Genomic DNA, 19094 nt, shown 5'->3' with positions numbered 1-19094 from the left:
TCTGCTCAGACCTTCAGCTATTAACATCATCCCCCTTTCAAATGCTTTCAGTGCTCCCAAGCGATAACACTTGAGACTAGCCATGACTAAATCTCACACAACATGCCCAGTTATAAAATCCTTTGCAGAAGGCATCCATCGTCTTTGAGCTTACATTACTAAACAAACTTCTTCTCTTTATCCCCCTGTGGTACCATGGACAGCCCCTTCCACAACAGGAGATCTAGGAAACACAGTTAAGTGCTCCCCCTGAGCACAGCACATATGAGCCCAGCTATCAGGAGTGTCCACAAGGGCTATACAGGCCTCCGGGAATCCAGTTAGTCTGTATAAACACATCCCACAAGTTCACATAACGGGATAGGAGAATTTGGTAACAACTGCAACGCCATGTCCAAGGACATGCACCAGACCATTCTTTATGTCAAAGGTGTACAGAGTTCACTTTTTATACAGCCTTCAATTTTTAAATTGAATGAGAAAATGTGTCTGAGAGCATGCTCACATACACACAGCTGGCCTGTCAACCTTATCCAGAGTCCCAGCACTGACTGAAGGGGCACCCTGCCTTTCTATCATGTCAGCACCTATGCAGGTTCTGTATGTATTCTAGCTGCTTCCCCATCCTTTTGGAATTATTAAAATAATGCACCCAGGGAAGACATCTTTTCTGAGAGAACTGCACTGCTCACTGATACCAGATCTATATAAAACAGCACAGATAAAATTTATGCCAAACCAGGAAAAAAAACACCCTGACACTTTTTACATATAATTTTGCCTTCTGTTTTCCAAGTTGTGCATATTACCATTTCCTCACAATTTGCTCAATTGGCTTGACTTAGTAAATGAAAAGTATTACTTTGCAAAGTCTCTGACTTTGTATGTTCTCTACTTGTTTTACTAGTGCAGTGCAGTGCAGTGCAGTGCAGTGCAGATGCTGTTAGCATCTCCTTGTTTGCACCAACTGCTGTCCATCATCTTCAAAAGGTGTGGCATTTTCAAACATGGTTTGCTGTCTAAGACATGGCAGTTATCCATCTTCATCAGCCTCACACTGAACCTCATACACCTTCCCCACCTATTCTTATCTGCATTATTAGAATAGAATAGAATTAACCAGGTTGGAAAAGACCTTTGAGATCATTGAGTCCAACCTATCATCCAACACTATCTAATCAACTAAACCATGCAACCAAGCACCTCATCCAGTCTCTTCCTAAACACTTCCAGTGATGGTGACTCCACCACCTCCCTGGGCAGCCCATTCCAATGGCAAATCACTCTTTCTATGAAGAATTTCTTCCTAACATCCAGTCTAAACCTCCACCGGTGCAGGCTGAGACTGTGTCCTCTTGTTCTGGTGCTGGTTGCCTGGGAGAAGAGACCAGCCCCTGCCTGTCTACAACCTCCCTTCAGGTAGTTGTAGAGAGCAATGAGGTCACCCCTGAGCCTCCTCTTCTCCAAGCTAAGCAACCCCAGCTCCCTCAGCCTCTCCTCATAGGGCTTGTGCTGCAAACCCCTCACCAGCTTTGTTGCCCTTCTCTGGACACATTCCGGCAACTCAACATCTTTCCTAAACTGAGGGGCCCAGAACTGGACACAGGACCCAAGGTGTGGCCTAACCAGTGCTGAGTACAGGGGCAGAATGACCTCCCTGCTCCTGCTGGCCACACTCTTCCTGATGCAGGCTAGGATGCCTTTGGCCTTCTTGGCCACCTGGGCATACTGCAGGCTCATGTTCAGCCTATTATTGACCAGTACCCCCAGGTCCCTCTCTGCTTGGCTGCTCTCCAGCCACTCTGACCCCAGCCTGTAGCTCTGCATGGGGTTGCTGTGGCCAATGTGCAGAACCCGGCACTTGGATGTGTTCAGTCTCATGCCGTTGGACTCTGCCCATCTGTCCAGCCTGTCGAGGTCCCTCTGCAGAGCCTCTCTACCCTCTTACAGACCAACTCCTGAGCCCAGCTTGGTGTCATTTGCAAACTTACTGATGATGGACTCAATGCCCTCATCCAGATCATCAATATAGATATTAAAGATCATGGAGCCCAGCATTGATCCCTGGGGCACACCACTGGTGACTGGCTGCCAGCTGGCTGTGGCACCATTCACCATCACTCTCTGGGCTTGGCCCTCCAGCCAGTTCCTAACCCATTGCAGTGTGCTCCCATCCAAGCCATGGGCTGACAGCTTGGCCAGGAGTTTGCTGTGGGGGACAGTGTCAAAGGCCTTGCTGAGGTCCAGGTAGACTACATCCACAGCCTGCCCCACATCCACCAGGCAGTCACCTGATCATAGAAGGAGATCAGGTTGGTCAGGCAGGACCTGCCCTTCCTAAACCCATGCTGGCTGGGCCTGATCCCTTGGCCATCCTGTAAGTGCTGTGTGATTGCACTCAGGATGACCTGCTCCATAATCTTGCCTGGCACTGAGGTCAGGCTGACAGCTCTGTAATTCCCTAATTCCTCCTTCCGGCCCTTCTTGTGGATGGGCACCATGTTGGCCAGCTTCCAGTCATCTGGGACCTCTCCAGTGACTGTTGCAAAATGCCTGCCACCCAGGTGTATATCCCTGAAAACATATTCAGATGTCAGAGGCAGTTTGGTCCACAAACACACTTGCTGGCAATTAGTTATTAAAATTCTGGAGTCATTCCTCTTTACACCCACAAAGACTGTTGCAGTTTTCCCCAGTAGTAGCTGGGGTGTTCCTCTGTCTACATTCCTCTACTTCAATTTATTTTTATCTCCTCACAAGTACCAATTGCATTTATCAGATCTTCAACCACTGTTCAGCATTTATTCTATCTGTTCTGTTATTACAATCCTAACCAGGATCAGCTTGAGGCCAGGCAGTCCAGCTTCCCCTTTCCTCTATGGTCAGCTCCACATTCTCTTCAGCTCCCTTATTCTGCTTGTCTGGATGGAACAACTCCCTCACCAAGAGGTCAGCATTGACCCAGGATGGATGGATCATATCCCTAACAAATGATAGAAACTATAGATGCACGTCAACCTTCATCATCTCTTAACCTGATCCCCAGAGTTGCAGGGGTGTTGGGTAAATACACCTAACACTGGAGGTAGAGGAGGAACATTTCACACACACATACATGCACACCCTAACCACTGGCTGCACTGTAAGATAATTAAGTATAACTTTAGAAACTACAGGGTGAAGCTCAGCAGAGGCAACTGGAGGGGAATTAACAAGCACTATGCAGGGGCCTCAGTTGAAGGACTTACAATTGTTGCTTCTAAAGTTTGTCTTCAAAGATTTTGTACTCATTTTTTAACACCCTCTTTATGGTGGTGTTGGGTGAAGTGAGTAGTAAATTTAGTAAGAGACGATCCCCTGGCATTCTAGCCAAGTCCTCAGAGATTAGATGTGCTGAGGGTGGCTGGACTTATTTCTTACTAGGGATGCCAGTTAAGATGGGTTGTTGTAGGTCCAACACCAGATGCATGAACAGCCCAGTTTTGCTGTAGTCTGGTTACATTTAAATGGTCAGATGCACAAATAATATGGTTTATTTACACTTGCAGCATGTATACAGATTCTTTATAATTGCTGATGATAAGCATTTGGCTGCAGAAATCACTGCGTAGCTCTAAGGCAATACAATTGCAATTACCCAGCACAAAATACATGCTCAGTCATAGCTGAGGCCACAAGTCTTACCAAAAAGTATCCTCTCTGGGATGTCTGAGGAGGACAGTGCCCACTGATGTGTTCCTAGTGCTATGGTGTTGAATTCTTGTCCACATGTTGGGTTCCAAAAACGGCTGATATTTATGCTTAAGTTGTGTTGTCTTGGTTTGAGTGGACAGAAAGCTATTTTAGACACACACACAGACACAGGAGTAAAATAAAAGTGCTCCACACAATTGGAAAGCTGAAATGGAAACACTATTCACAAATATATACAACAATACAAAATACACAAGTTCATATTCAGCCTCGTTCCAGTTATCCAACCTGGGCTTTTTTCCCCAAAACCTTCCCCCCAGCCAGGCCAAAAACCAGGCCTCAATGTGCCCCCCCACCTCCCTGCTTCTCCCCACCAACCTAGGCCAGAATTGCACAGCAAAAACTAGCCAGGCTGCTCTGGGCCAAAAACATCCCCCAAAATATCAAACGAGATAACGGCCCACTGCAGGAGCAGGAGAGAGGGAGAAAGGGGGAAAAACAGACGGTGATGTCTGTTTATGTAGGGGAGATGCAGGAATAATAGGATGAAATAACAAAGATTATGCTTTTGGGTGTCCACCTCCTTGTACTTCTCTGGTACTTCTGGAGGGCTTTCCTCTGTGGTTAAGACATCCAGTCTCACCTGCTGCGATAACCAGGAGAACGGGAAGGCCAGGACTGTACCTGGCTCAAAACATTCTTTCTTGATGTCATCACAACACAGATGGCTAGGTCTTCACCCAGCCTCAGTGTTTTAGACCTGGATGCTTATCAGCAGTTATGAGCTTTCCTATTTTCAATATTTATGTTTCCAACAGGTGGTCATATGCCACATTATCCCATATATACCAATAATCTAATTAACAAGCCTTTTAATTTCCAAACATTTTCTGGAGTGTAGTCACTTCTTTAAATTCAAAGGATCCTTTGTAGGGCCATGCCTTCACTCCTCTTAAGTGCTGTCTAGTCTTCCTTACACAATGCTATTGCTCATTTTTTATGATAGACCTGCCATGCCATCTATTTTCCTGCAGGTTTCTAGAACCTCAGCCAAAGCCATCCCCTTCTCTATGCTGGATATATTCCCCATATCTGTATGCTAGATTCATGCACCTTAGTGTTGATGAGGCTGCACACACTTCTAGCATGCTCCCAAAATGGAACTTGAACAGAGTACTTAGAGTGTCATTCCAAGGTGGGACTCAAATTCACTCAGACCCAGAACACCCAGAACCAAGTAGTGGAATTTTTACACTCACCAGTTGGTGTGTCCTGTCCCCAGAGTTCCCAGGTAAACTCAGCTGATGCTGACAGTGGGACATTTGGAGACAAGGGGGTCCAACAGCAGTTGCTTAGGCTCCAGCTTGGCTCCTGCTTGAGTGGCCAAAGTGTTACGGAAATTACGCATTCCAGCTGCTGTAACAGGGTTTCACTCTAGGCTGAGCTGGTAAGCTGAAGGATAGATTCCTCTATAATAAAGTACTTTTTATTAGTAGTACTACAGATTGAGCTAAGTGCCTCTGAGGAGAGACTTTGAACAAAGCAATCCCTGGGCAATGATGCCTTTGCATTCTAAATTCCCCACCTGTCATGCAGAAGTTCAGACCAGTAATAATGGCAGTTTCCTCAAGCTTCCTTGGCAGCGCTGAGCTGCCTTCCCCAGGCCTGAGGGCACTTTTTGGAAAGATGCACTAATACTTCAAATAACCTTAGAAAACCAGCAAAAAATGGCAGACCTGAAGAATAGCTGCATGAGGTCAGATGGGGAAGACCTTGCTTCAAGAAAAATGGCTGTCAAGGAAAGATATCACTTGGGTTCAGTGTCCTGTTTTTCTTATGTGAGGAGGTGTATTATACACCCCTGCTACAGTCCCAAAATATTTGGCATCACCAGCAGAAACACTCTTTGTGACCTCAGATGTCACAAACCTGTCACACAAATCTTCTCTGACATTATTTTGGAGCTAACTTCTTTTAAAATCATTTTTATTTACTAGAAAATTAACTACTAAGGTTGAGGATGAGACAACATTTCCAGTTGGCCAGAAATATAACTGCTTGAATCTTGCCAGAGGGAATGTGTTTATATTTGCTCATGTTTCAGACTAACATTTTCATTATCACAGTATCACCAAGGTTGGAAGAGACCTCAAAGATCATAAGAGTCCAACCTGTCACCACAGACCTCACGACTAGACCATGGCACCAAGTGCCACATCCAATCCCCTCTTGAACACCTCCAGGGACGGTGACTCCACCACCTCCCTGGGCAGCACATTCCAATGACGAACGACTCTCTCTGTGAAGAACTTTCTCCTCACCTCAAGCCTAAACTTCCCCTGGTGCAGCTGGAGACTGTGTCCTCTTGTTCTGGTGCTGGTTGCTGAAGAGAAGAGACCAACCCCTTCCTGGCTACAACCACCTTTCAGGTAGTTGTAGAGATCAATGAGGTCTCCCCTGAGCCTCCTCTTCTCCAGGCTAAACAATCCCAGCTCCCTCAGCCTCTCCTCATAGGGCTGTGCTCAAGGCCTCTCCCCAGCCTTGTTGCCCTTCTCTGGACACGTTCAAGTGTCTCGATGTCCTTCTTAAACTGAGGGGCCCAGAACTGGAATTTATCCCCCAGTGGCTTTGCTATTCAGAACTAGTGAAGTATGGCATATAAAACACTTGGATAAAAACATACACACTCACCCAAGTTCAGCTGGATGCAGCACAGCTATGCTAGTGGGCCACAGCTAGAGATCTGAGTTATGACATACATAATTTATATAGAGACTATAGGATCCCACCTCTGGATATGTGTAGCTTATAGATGCTACAGGGCATGCATGTAACAGCTGAAGCTTTAAAGGTATTGATTTGCACAACTGTCATTGCTATTGCAACATGACAGCATGAATCTGAGACACCTCAAGCCTGTTTAATAATTGATAATGCCACAACCAACAAAGCATATTTATCTGTCACCTCACAGCAGCCACTTACTTTAAAAATACATCATCAGTATCTGTTCTTTTCTAGGACCAGTCTTTACTAATTCTCCCTACATAAGGCAGACACCCTTGACTAAAAGTTACTCACCCTCATGTTTGTGTTTAACTGAGATATGGTGTCTTGATGGGTAGTGGCAGGGGATGTTTTACAGCCAGCGTGCAAGTCTGGGTAGTGGGAGAGCCCTAGAGCTTCTGGGCAGCAGAGGTGCCTTGTCTGTGATTCTCATGCAGTTGTGGCCTGGCTCAAGTCCTTGCTGATGGTTCTGGTGATCTGTTGTGCTTTAGGCTGGAGTAATAAACGTCCTAGTTCCACGTTGCTAACTCTTCGAATTTACAAGCCTTATTACTTAAGTTTGCTGGTACTTCAGGGGAGCAAAATAGCCACAGTATATTTGCCCCTCATCCAGGTTGTGGCTGGGGTCAGAGTGGTTGGAGAGCGGCCAGGCAGAGAGGGACCAGGGGGTACTGGTCGATGGTAGGCTGAACACGAGCCTGCAGTGTGCTCGGGCAGCCAAGAGGGCCAAAGGCATCCTGGCCTGCATCAGGACCAGTGTGGCCAGCAGGAGCAGGGAGGTCATTCTGCCCCTGTACACTGCACTGGTTAGGCCACACCTCGAGTACTGTGTCCAGTTCTGGGCCCCTCAGTTTAGGAAGGAGGTTGAGTTGCTGGAGCGTGTGCAGAGGAGGGCAATGATGTTGGTGAGGGGTTTGGAACACAAGCCCTACGAGGAGAGACTGAGGGAGCTGGGGTTGCTTAGCCTGGAGAAGAGGAGACTTCAGGGGTGACCTTATTGCTCTCTACAACTACCTGAAGGGAGGTTGTAGACAGGCAGAGGTTGGTCTCTTCTCCCAGGCAGCCAGCACCAGAACAAGAGGACACAGTCTCAAGCAGCACCAGGGGAGGTTTAGACTGGATGTTAGGAAGAAGTTCTATACAGAGAGAGTGATTGCCCATTGGAATGGGCTGCCTGGGGAGGTGGTGGAGTCACCATCATTGGAGGTGTTCAGGAGGAGACTTGATGGGGTGCCTTGAAGGTTTCTTCCTACCTGGTCTATTCTGTTCTGTTCTGTTCTGTTCTGTTCTGTTCTGTTCTATTCTATTCTATTCTATTCTATTCTATTCTATTCTATTCTATTCTATTCACATCTGTCCCCATTAACAGCCTAAAGAATTACTCTGCAGCATTTAACTCACCATCCAGTCAATGACAGCCATGGCTTTTTTCTACCTTGACAATGAAATTATATCTCTCCAGATGAAATAAAAATAGCACAAACAAACTACTGCTCTGAAAATGTATTTTAAGTTACAAATAGTCTGTCCTCAGGCTTGGGACATATACAATTTTGGAAATATTTTTTTTAATTTAGGAACCTTCATAAGCAAAGTGCTATTTTTCTTCCAAAAAGCAAAGAGAGAAGAAAAGAAGAAAATAAATTGTTTTGGTTTTACTTGTATTTTTCTATTGTCTGTACAAACAAAGGAATAAAAAAGAAGAAAAATTAGAATTGGTAGAATACTTTAAATTGTTTATAAAGGAAAAATACATGCTATTCTTTACTAATATTATTTGTATGTATTACCCAAATAGTGTAATTATCACAAAGATATTTTGGCTGTGGTCCTGAATAAATGCAGAGAGGGAGAGTCAAAGGCCACCTCCTCTGATGCATTCTTTTAGAAGCATTTGAAATCTCATCAGACTCTTATTTGCAGTCAGCAGAGACTAGTTGGTGAACTAAACCATAATGTACTGGTTTCTTATGAAAGTAGAAACATTCTGTGGCATTTATTAGACTTTAGCCTAATAAGCTTCATTCCATGGGATATTTTCTGTATATTTATGTATAGATGTAGCACATATATTCAGACATTTGTAAATTATGTATTTATATACATAATATGTTGTATACTTTTAGTAACTTTCCTGTATATATGTATACACATATATAGTGAAGTGTTTTTATTTTGTTGATATGATTAATGCTTTTTTCTACCTCCTTTAGTGACTGTCACATGAGTTCTTCAAGGATAATGGATCCGAAGGTGGGAGAGACTGAAGGAGACGGAGAGGACAATTCAGGTAGAATTGCTCCCTTCCCCAGTGAATGAAGAGTGCTGTGACTTCTTGAGGTTGAATGCTTTAGCTCTATCACCAAAGTGAATCTGTTTAGAGAATGTATTCTTCCTGTCTGCCTCCTGTCTCCAAGAGCTGCTATATTTTTGACATTTTCAGAGCCTTGAAATAAGATTTGTGCAGCATCGTTTGACCACATTAACTTTCTTACCCAAAAAGATCCAACAGTAAGTGAAATGCTGACAAGGATGCCTCGCAGCACTGTCACGCCAGCTTGTATGGGACAGGCACCAGTTGTTGGGATGTCTTGTGAAAAATGCTGATTCCATTTGAAGTAGTTTCCTTCACAGACCCGGCAACCTATGCTAATTCAGATCTTTCCTCACTGGGCAGACTAGGATTGCTTTTCAAGATTATTGCTTGATCTCTAGTTAAAAACTTTGCGATCTCACAATTAGCCTCCACAATATTCTGAGATGTATTATAAAACTTACGTTTTAAAAGCATTAGCCTCCCAACACTGCACATTCCACCCGTGTAAGTCTTGTCTACATTTAAATAGGTTTTGGTAACATTTGTCTTTATCATTGGTGTTTATCCTGCTGAAAAAAGGCATTGCATTTCTAAGATGTAATTTATTCTCTGTATCCCAGACTATTAACACAAAAGTTTTACTTCATAGTCTGATTATCTCAAGAGGCAAGTAGAAACTCACCAGGGACGATTCTACACCATAGGTTGTTTCTTGTGTATCATAAACATTGCAATCCGCTCTCCAAGATGGTAGACATTTCATGCTATCCGTGCCATCTTAAAAGACCTTAATGCCAGAACAGACTTTTTTCCAAAGAAAAAAAATCCACTTACGCAGAAATATTAAAGGAGCAATTATTGCTCAGAAAACTTGTGCATGCTGTTGGCTGCATATTCTTTATGGTTCTTCTCTTAGGAAAGAAAAAATCAAAGTTCAAATCTTTCAAAAAGTTTTTTGGCAAAAAGAAAAGGAAAGAGACATCGTCGTCTGGGAGCAGCAGTCTGAAGCTATGCCAGTCAACAAGTGATGTCGCAGCCTCTCACAACATGCATATTAATTACGACTCTGAAGATGAGCTTGAGTAAGTCTTTGTACACTGGCTGGTAAATACATAACTCTCACAACAATTCTAGATAAAAGACATCCCCAAATTGCTGCCTGATCTTGTTCAGAATGCTGCATTCTCAAACAGCTGCCCTTTTCAGGAAAGTACAAACTAAAATGGCTGATACAAAACAAATAGCAATGGAATTAGATGGGGTACAGCAAGAAATAATAACTAAACCAGCCTTCATTTAATCATAAAAAAAGCCCTTGGTTATCATTTCAAAAGAATGTAATGCCCATATTAAAAAATGAATTAGGTACTCAGCTTATGTCTTACCAGCATTGTCTTATGCCCTTAAGATGTGACTGCTAGGGATTGTTAAGGAAATTTAGATGTCCATCTATTTACACCAGGTTTTGAAAGCAAGGAAAGGATAAGGAGATGACAGCAATGGAAATCAGCAGGAACCAGAATCTGTGAAGCCTGTATTTCCTCTGTATACATGGGACTCATCTGACCAACAGACAAATATCTGCATCTGACTGAGTCACCAGCTGCCTTTTATAATCAGCAAAGAACTCAGCATTACCAAGAGAGAGTGTATCATTCTTGTGTAGATGTCTGAAGTTCAGAGAAACTAGGCTCTAGAAGTGTCTGTTTCTCTCCACTGAATTTAAATGGGAGCCAGGGGTGACCAGCTCATACCTGTGGTTTAACTTTTGAAGTTAGACCGGATGGATCCCACGCAGTGTATCCCTCTGCTTCTGAAAATCCTATTTTTGTTCAGGCATTGCCACAAATGCTAACCACTACTGAAAGTTAATCCAGAGAAACCAAATGTAAAGTTCATATGTGTTCCTGGATCAAGAAAGGAACTGAAAAACTCCTTAGCTGCCTAAAAAGCAAGCCCTGGCATTAGTAGATATTGTGCCTCCAGGAGCTGTTGCTGTGGCCAGGAGATGCAGCACCCCCTCCAGCCATGTAACACGACATTTTAGATCATGGCCACCAGGCAGCGCCAAACAACCAAAATAATTTTTTGTTGTAGTTCTTTTGTGGCATTGGCAATGGTAATATTAGTCCAGCTTGGAGCCACAGGAGTTCTGGGCTGGCAGCATCAGATCTAACATTGGGCTGTATAGTGCTGTTATTTGCCAACACTTTTTCCCTGCACAATGGTCAGTTTTTCTTGCCCTCATGCTCGACTCAACAAGGTCATGTCTGAGTGGGTATGATCTTTGGCCATGTTCCTGTGCTGTTAGCAGTAGGGTTGTTATGTCACTGTATCTTAATATTTGTTTAGACAGACAAGGACCAGGAAATTCCTTGAAAGGAGACAAAAATTAATTTGAGCACTCATAATCTAAGGAGACATCTCGGGTATCTTCACTTTGCAACTGGGAGGTATGCATCTACTAGAAAGAGCAAGCAAAGGTAGCATGCTGTGCTGGATGTGCTCATGCAGCAGCACTGCTGCCGCTGCAATCTGTCCAATGTCGGTGTGCGGAGCCATCGCAGCCCTGACTGGCATGCACTTTGCAAATTGCTATAGATCTGTCTGACCTTGGATGCCTTGCAGAGATCACATTATCACTTAGATAAATTGTTCTTCTAATGTCTTTAATGCATTAAGCAGAAGCAGTGGCCTTTCCTTCCTTCTGTAGCAGGAATACAGATCAACTTCTTCCTGCTATTGTTTTAAATATATTTATAGCTGCCATTGCATGGAAAATGTTCTGCCATATTTGTTTATGTTCCTGACTGTCCCTATGACAGTATCTAAGATCCAAAAATACACAGTTCTCCTTTTCTTTTCTTTCTTTTTTTTTTCCTTCTAGAATACTTGCTCAATTAACTTGATAGTTACATAAACCCAGCCATGTCTGTGTTCTGTACTCTGGTTTGCCATTTCATAGTTGGCTTATTTTAAAAATGTAGAAGAAATGAGTCCTAGAAGAAATGCTGTCTGCATGCATTTCTGATTCATGCTCCATTAAGCTGTGAGCTTAGCTGAGGAAAATGAGCACAAGAGATTTCCTAGCAGGCAATTGTCTGTCTGTAGGTTGCCCGTACAATTCAAGGAGGAAACAAGGTGCTCATGTGCCACACGTGACTTTTTCAAAAGAAGTTACATACCACATGCATCAAAAGGAGGAAACATAATATGGAAGAAACTATCCACAAAGAATCTTCTGCTTCCTCTCACTAGCCCATGAAAAATGCTCATGAGTGCTCACCCAGGCTCATAAGAGAAAATCCCAAGGATCTTCCAATCTAAGCCATTCCATGATCTTGGTACAGACCGCAGGATCTTGTAAGCATTTTATGAGGATTTATGCAAATGATTCTGAGAACTATGTTGCCCAAATATTTTTGCTAGACTCGTATGTCAGAGAAACATTTAATGTACCATGCTTAAACTGTAAAAACTACTTATTCTTCCCATGGTAATAGTTAGTCATTTGCAGGACACATTCTTACATTCCAAGAAGTTAGGCCGCCTCGGGTACAGCCTCGTTTAGATGAACTCCCTTTATTTTGCACCTGGGCTTGCCTGCAGCACTGTTAGGCCACCCAGCTGCCTACTGCCAGCCAAGGGGCAGTCACTTTTCCATAATGTATAACTCAGTTGTTGGAGTTAATCTGCCTTTAACTTTGATTCAGTCTTTTAATATGACAGATAACAGGATCTGCAAATTGTTGTTTTGTTTTCTTAAAGGTGTTACCTGGATTAGCCTGAATTACTGTGTTGTATTTATGGAGAAGTCTGGAACTTGTGTGTGATGTATGCTGCACACACCTATCTCTCACTCCATGGTCAAAAGACCATTTGAGTTAAGACTGGTGAAAGAGTCTATATGTTTTCACTAATTTGATATATTATTCTAGGATGCATAAAGGCATTATGGGAAGCAGAGCTTTGTCACATGACAGCATTTTCATCCCTGAGACTGGGCAAGAGCCTGCAAGGCCAGTAAGAGTGTTTTCTCAAGAAAACATTTCCGATGGGATTAGAGCTTTACAGGTAATATACATGACATAGGTTTTTTCCAAATGCAAACACTGAAGGATCTTTCCAATCTTGATTTTTCTTGTAGTTGAACATTCAAGTAGTAAATAGGATCTGTCTGCAGCTCACATTGAGTATAGCATTTGTTAGCAGTATTATATCTTGGTTCTCCTTAAATAAGAGTTGCAAAATGTAGAGTTGTTTGGCTGCCTATGAAAATGTCTAATGTGAGATGTCCTGAGCTCTGTATCACTCAGTTGTGAAGGTAGCTCATTGGCCTGAGCTAATAAATGTACTGGGGAAACCTCCATCACTATCACATGCTAATGTATTTTATGCCATGCTGAAGCGGAAACTCCAGCCTACCATGAAACTGGGACCTCCACCTCCGTTTGGATTTCATGCAAAGCGAACAGAGGATGCTGGTACCAGTTCTGAAGATGATGGATTACCCAGGAGCCCTCCAGAAACATCTTTACTCCATGGAAACTTTAATTCAGGCACAGCAGCAAAAGTGAGTAGTCCTACTGTTGACAAAAATGAGCATTTAATGACTTATGTATATGTGGAAGGCAGAATAAATGATTTAGTTTGCTGTATGTATCACTACTTTATCTCTGAACAATTCGGAAACACCTTACTCAAAATGGGAAAGTGCTATCTCTCTGTGTAAACAGCTGCTTAGAATCTCTGTTCCTGTTAAAATTGCACTAGAAAATACATGGATAGAAAATGGGATGGAGAGGATGTGTTTGTCTGTGTGCATGGGGATACTGGTGGGGTTTTTAGGGAGTACAGAGAGCCGCCAGGCATAAAACAAGCAGAAAAATCTGTATTCCCTCTGGAATGCACTGATAAGAGAGCTCTCTTCTTTAATGTTTCTCTAGGCTGCCATTGAAAAAAAAAGTAATGCAAAATAGTTTTGTTTTTTTCTTTTTAAATGATAGTTTTGTTATATTTCATTCTTTATCTGCATGTCTTACACTTTATGTTTACAGTGTCCTTGCTAATCCTTAGGACTATAGAGAAATACATCTCATATTGTCAGTTTCTATGTGCACTTTGTGTAGATGGTTTCTGCAAGTATATCCACCTCGCTTGTCATCTTTTACTGAACCTCTTCCTCATTCCATCCCACAGTTCTCTGATTCTCACAAGCACCTTAGCTCTTTGAGTTTAGCTGGAACAGGCAGTGAAGAAGAAGAACAGGTAACTTCTGCCATATGTATTAAGGGCCAAGCAATTATGTATAATAGTATTTTATATAAAGATATAAATATTACCTTGTTGCCATCTGCTGCAAAAACAACCTTGTATGTAGGTAATTGCATGCCTGTCTGCTTGCCATGCTTTTTTGATGACTATCCTTCTAACATAAAAGTTATGATTATTTATCAATGTAATTGTGACAGTTAAGTAATCTCCCATTTATAACAACCGAGCCTTCTAGAATAACTCCTATACTTCAGCAGAATTTACAGACATGTTTTAATCTCCAAGCAAGACCAGTAAAGGCCGCTTGGGTTACATGCATAGGATAAAGGAGGAAGCTCTTTGAGGAGCTTCAAGTACAAGGTTACCTCACACTGACACAGAAGGTGTCTGCCTGATGATGGCAGCTGTGAATTTTGCTGAAGTGATGTTTCAGGACTTGAAGTACAGGCAATTAGATGGCTTTCTTCAATCAGCCGCCAGCCATTCTGGCTGATTAAAGGGTACTTTGGAAAGCCTCTGAGGAGTTCCTTTTAGTTGTCCATCACTGGAGTCATGGTGGAAACAAGACAGAGGTAAAGAGTAAAGCTTTTTCTGGAAATAGGAAGAGAGGTGGAAGGGAATCATAGAAAGGAAACAAAAGAAATTGGTCCTGAGCTAAGTGTTTGACTGAATTTCACAACTGGCTTCAGCAGTGCTCAGCAAAGCTTTCTGATCACGTCTGTTAGATTCCACATAAAGCTGTGTGAAAAATTGCTTATATGCTGTGAAGCTTTCATATTTTTAAATCAAAAACAACAGAAAACATGAAGAATATATTTCTTGAAAAAGTGGTGTAGGTTCACTGTAAATTGGTCTAGTCCAGATGCATGTTTGCTAAAGGAGGATTTGTTTCTCTGTTGTTCCATTAACATCACTCTCTGACTCACCTGCTTGACTCCTAAGGTTGGTGGTGACCAGGCGATTGCTCAGCTTTTCCCACAGGCCCCATCATTTAGCTCAGAGCTCTCTTAATCCCAGTCCCATTTCAAGAGTGCAGCCAGAAAGTACCCCCATCTGAAGGCTTTCCTCCCAAATCGTGGTCTACTACATGGCATTTCAGAGAGATTAGCCCTGCTTCTGGAAGTCAGAGGAAAGCAGCTCATGGGGCTGAGAAGTTTTGCAAAATGCAGCTCTGAGATTTTGGGCACCAGTATCACCTGGCTGTGTCTCAGAAGCTTTCTTGGATTGAAGAAGGGAGAAGTGGATCATGGCTGCCTGCTCTGGGCTTTGGGAATGGGGTTCCCTCGTGGCCCCTCACCTTCTGCCACCTGGTGCGACCAGCTGAAGGACAACTGTGGCGTGTTCATGTGAGAGTTGGAGAGCTGGCCATCCTCTCCTCCAGCAGGCTTCTCCAGAGCCACGCTTTCTGGGACAGAAAGGCAGTTTGTGCAGCCGACTCAGAACTGGCATTCACTCAGGCTGATGAAATTTAAGTAACAAACCAGATTCTGGATTTTCCAGCATAATGGCCAACATTGAGCACTGCCAACAAGAAGACATGCAAAGTTCTCAAGGAAAAGCTGAAGCCAAAAGAAAGGCAGGCAAATAATGACTTGCCTTGATCAGGAACATGTGCTGTGCCTTTATCACAGCGCTAAGATGTCAATGTATTCACTGTTAGGTACTAATGTATAATGCAGCCACGTATTGTTTGTTGTACATTAATCTTGTTTGACTACTAGGCTCCAGATATTGTAGAATGAAAATTAATGACAGCATCCATTATTCAGCATGGCCGAGCTGCCTTTTTTTCTCAAGTAGAAAGCAAGATTGGAAGCTGCGGGTCCAGCCTCCACTAAAATCAATGGGAGTTTTCCCCTGGCCATTGAGGAAGATGTAATGGGCACTCACTACACTCTAGAGCATCTTCTGGCTGCACTGCACAATGCAGAGTTCTACTAGCAGATGCTTTTTCTCTCCCTAAATAAAACAATATACTATCCTGCTCCCCCCTTCTCCTATTGAGCACTCACATCTCTGGAAGATACCACTTCCAGAGAAAGATGGGAGAAGGAGAAAAGAAGAACAAGAAAACCTGCAGAAGAAAGTGAAATAAACTGGAATTTCAAGCCTACAAAGGGACTGCTCTCACAAGTTGTCAGAGGTCATGTTAATGCCTTGACAATTGGTTTGGCAATAATGTCTTACCTGTTTGTAAAAGCTGAATCCAAGAGAAAGGAAGAACAGTTTTCAGAGTCAATTTTCCTAAATATTTCAGTCTCCTTTATTCCTCAGCCCTGGGCATAGGGTAGTTTGTGGTAAAGGACACAGGCAAGCTGTATTCCAGAAAGTACTGCACCCTTTGGAGCATTCAGAAGTTGTTTCTGGATGGGTTATTGGCCTCTAGTAGGAATTGTCCTGTTGGTTACTTCCCTAGAGCAGTCTACAAGTGAAGTTTTACATTTCAGGTAAACTCTCTAGGTGTTTTGCAGATATAAATACTTAAGGAGGAAACACAAGCCGATTCAAGTGTTGCTGGCACTGATGTTTCATTCTATTGTGTTTAGGAGATTCTTTTGTCTTTAGTAGACTTGGAAGAGACCTTATGATGCATGGAAATCTAGAGATTCTCCAGCCCAGCTTATCTGTGGGTAGGAAGCTAGACACAGATGTTGGAGGACAAACCTCCTACAGGTTCCGTAACCAAGTACTCTTCAGAGATCTGTCTTCTAAAACATGCTGGCCATATATTTGTGTGCTTTAGATCTAGTTAAATGTGACTTGTTCCTTCCTTCTGTACAGTATGGCATAATGGAGCCGTTGAAAACGGAAAATTGCTTAACACCAGTACTCCACATGCAGCATTTAAAGAGATGTCAAAAAGAGGTGACCTTAAAATGCCAATAAAGATGGTCCCATATTGGTGCAATTATTTTCATATCTTTGTTTCTTTGTTCAATTCTCTATTTGGATTTTTTTTTTCAGGTTACATCGAGTCCTTCTTCTAGATCTCGCTCTACAGACAGTCAGCTGTTCCCTAAGCATGGAAATACTAAAACTGAAGCTCCCCAGATATCTGACAGTACCATCTCACCCACAGCCGATTTTGACACTCCACCTGAGTTTTCCTCTTGCTTGGATAATTCTGCTGCTAAACACAGGCTTTTAATAAAACCCCGGAACCAGAGGTCCAGTAAAATGAGAAGATTTTCTCAGGTACTTGTGAAACTGAAGTGTCACCTTTGACGTAAACCCAGGGAGTTTTCACTGGACTGTGTATTTCAAACTCAGCTATCTAAGCTGTGTATGGGCATGCATACTTCACTGGGGTTTAGTATCCATTATTTTATGGGACTGTATATCTGGAGTAGACACAAGGAACAGATTAAATATTATGAGATTACTTGTTAACTCTTGAGACAAGCAATTTCTTCTTATATTTATCTGCAGTACGGTTTATTATCTTATTTGTGACACGTAAGTTGGGGCTGACTGTTTCATTACTTACTTTAACAATAAAACATGTTTGAAAGTATTGTGATCAGCTTTTACAGCTTTCCATCTCTGAAAGTTCCTATAATATCCTGAGTCTTTGAGAGACTATTGATAGAGGAGCTTGATGATAGAATAGAATAGAATAGAATAGAATAGACCAGGTTGGAAGAGACCTTCAAGATCATCGTGTCCAACCTATCATCCAACACTACCCAATCCAACCTGGTTTATTCTATGTATGTATTCTATGTATGTATTCTATGTATACAATGACAGATATGCATGACCACTAAAGAATCAGGTCATGGGATACAAACAAGACCAGAACAAACCACTATGTTAAAACTACAATCAAAAAAGCAAAACTACTATATCGAACTATTATCAAAACTACTATTATCATTACTGCACCAGATAGGATACAACTCCTTCAGTTATGTATGTCCAGACCCTTCCTGCACTAATTCCACAGATGGAGCAAAACTGGAAAATGTGTATAAAGAAGGCCAGCAAGTGTGATAAACTGCAATAGTTTTGACTAATCTGACCAGGGAATAGTCAGGGAAAAGATTATTAAGAGAGAATGTACAAAAGAAGTAAATAAAACTGTCAAAAGAAAAAGATAAGCAAAGGATATCCTCTATCGCTTCCCATATGAATGCAAGATGGTATCAAGCACTTGGTGCCATGGTTTAGTAGTCATGAGGTCTTGGGTGACAGGTTGGACTTGATGATCTTTGAGGTCTTTTCCAACCTTATTGATTTTATGATTCTATGATTCTAAACCATGGAACCAAGCATCCTGTCAAGCCTCGCCCTGAACACCCCCAGTGACGGCGACCCCACCACCTCCTCAGGCAGCCCATTCCAGTGGGCAATCACTCTCTCTGTGTAAAACTTCCTCCTAACCTCCAGCCTAAACCTCCCCTGACGCAGCCTGAGACTGTGCCCTCTGTTCTAACTTTCCACATACAGTCAGATTTATGTTTTCAACCAGTACGGAAAGAATAAGTTGTGACTAGTTGGACAAATTGCGTACATTAAGACTGTTCTGCCCCAAAACTTGTAAACCCTTTATGTGCACTACAGAAACTTAAAAAAAAAAAAAAAAAGTTGCATAGTATTAAAAAGTTATTTAAAAAGATGAAAGAGTGTTTTTTAAAAACACCACTGATCTTACTGTGTCATATCTGTGTCATATCTTATGAAAGGCATAGCTTTATTCTTCTTCCTTTTTCTAGACCTGAAGTTTGCAGCTCTTACTACAGTATTTGCACTTTATTCCTTCTTGTTTCTTTCAATGTTTTAAATAAATTAAAGCAAATAAATCAGCTTGCTTAACGCCAGGAATGTTATTCCCCCTGTCTTTAAATATTACTTAGCTCTTACTCTGTTTTTCCCAAAATCTGTGAGTGGTTTTTAAGCTCAATAAGCACCGCTTTGAGCACACAATGGTGAGGCCGTTCATTTAGAAAAGCACGTAAAACAACAACTCGCTGATCAAACCTTGCCTGCCATTGTAACATTGTTACTGAGAAAAAATTGCCTT

The 19094-nt window shown here is 42.4% G+C and overlaps 1 protein-coding gene across 1 annotated transcript in view; it reads left to right on the top strand.

Moving 5' to 3' along the window:
- CRACDL (CRACD like) overlaps positions 1 to 19094 on the top strand; it is a 52665-nt gene that overhangs the window by 13190 nt on the left and 20381 nt on the right. The window contains exons 2-7 of the mRNA XM_054163127.1: positions 8694 to 8770; positions 9714 to 9879; positions 12736 to 12871; positions 13206 to 13370; positions 13997 to 14065; positions 17036 to 17266. Of these exons, the coding sequence (XP_054019102.1) occupies positions 8704 to 8770; positions 9714 to 9879; positions 12736 to 12871; positions 13206 to 13370; positions 13997 to 14065; positions 17036 to 17266 (834 nt within the window). The 5' untranslated portion in view covers positions 8694 to 8703. The remainder of the gene's footprint in view (positions 1 to 8693; positions 8771 to 9713; positions 9880 to 12735; positions 12872 to 13205; positions 13371 to 13996; positions 14066 to 17035; positions 17267 to 19094) is intronic.

This window comes from Dryobates pubescens, chromosome 7 (assembly GCF_014839835.1).
Source record: "Dryobates pubescens isolate bDryPub1 chromosome 7, bDryPub1.pri, whole genome shotgun sequence".
Lineage (NCBI taxonomy): Eukaryota > Metazoa > Chordata > Aves > Piciformes > Picidae > Dryobates > Dryobates pubescens.
This window is presented reverse-complemented; position numbering and strand designations above follow the sequence as displayed.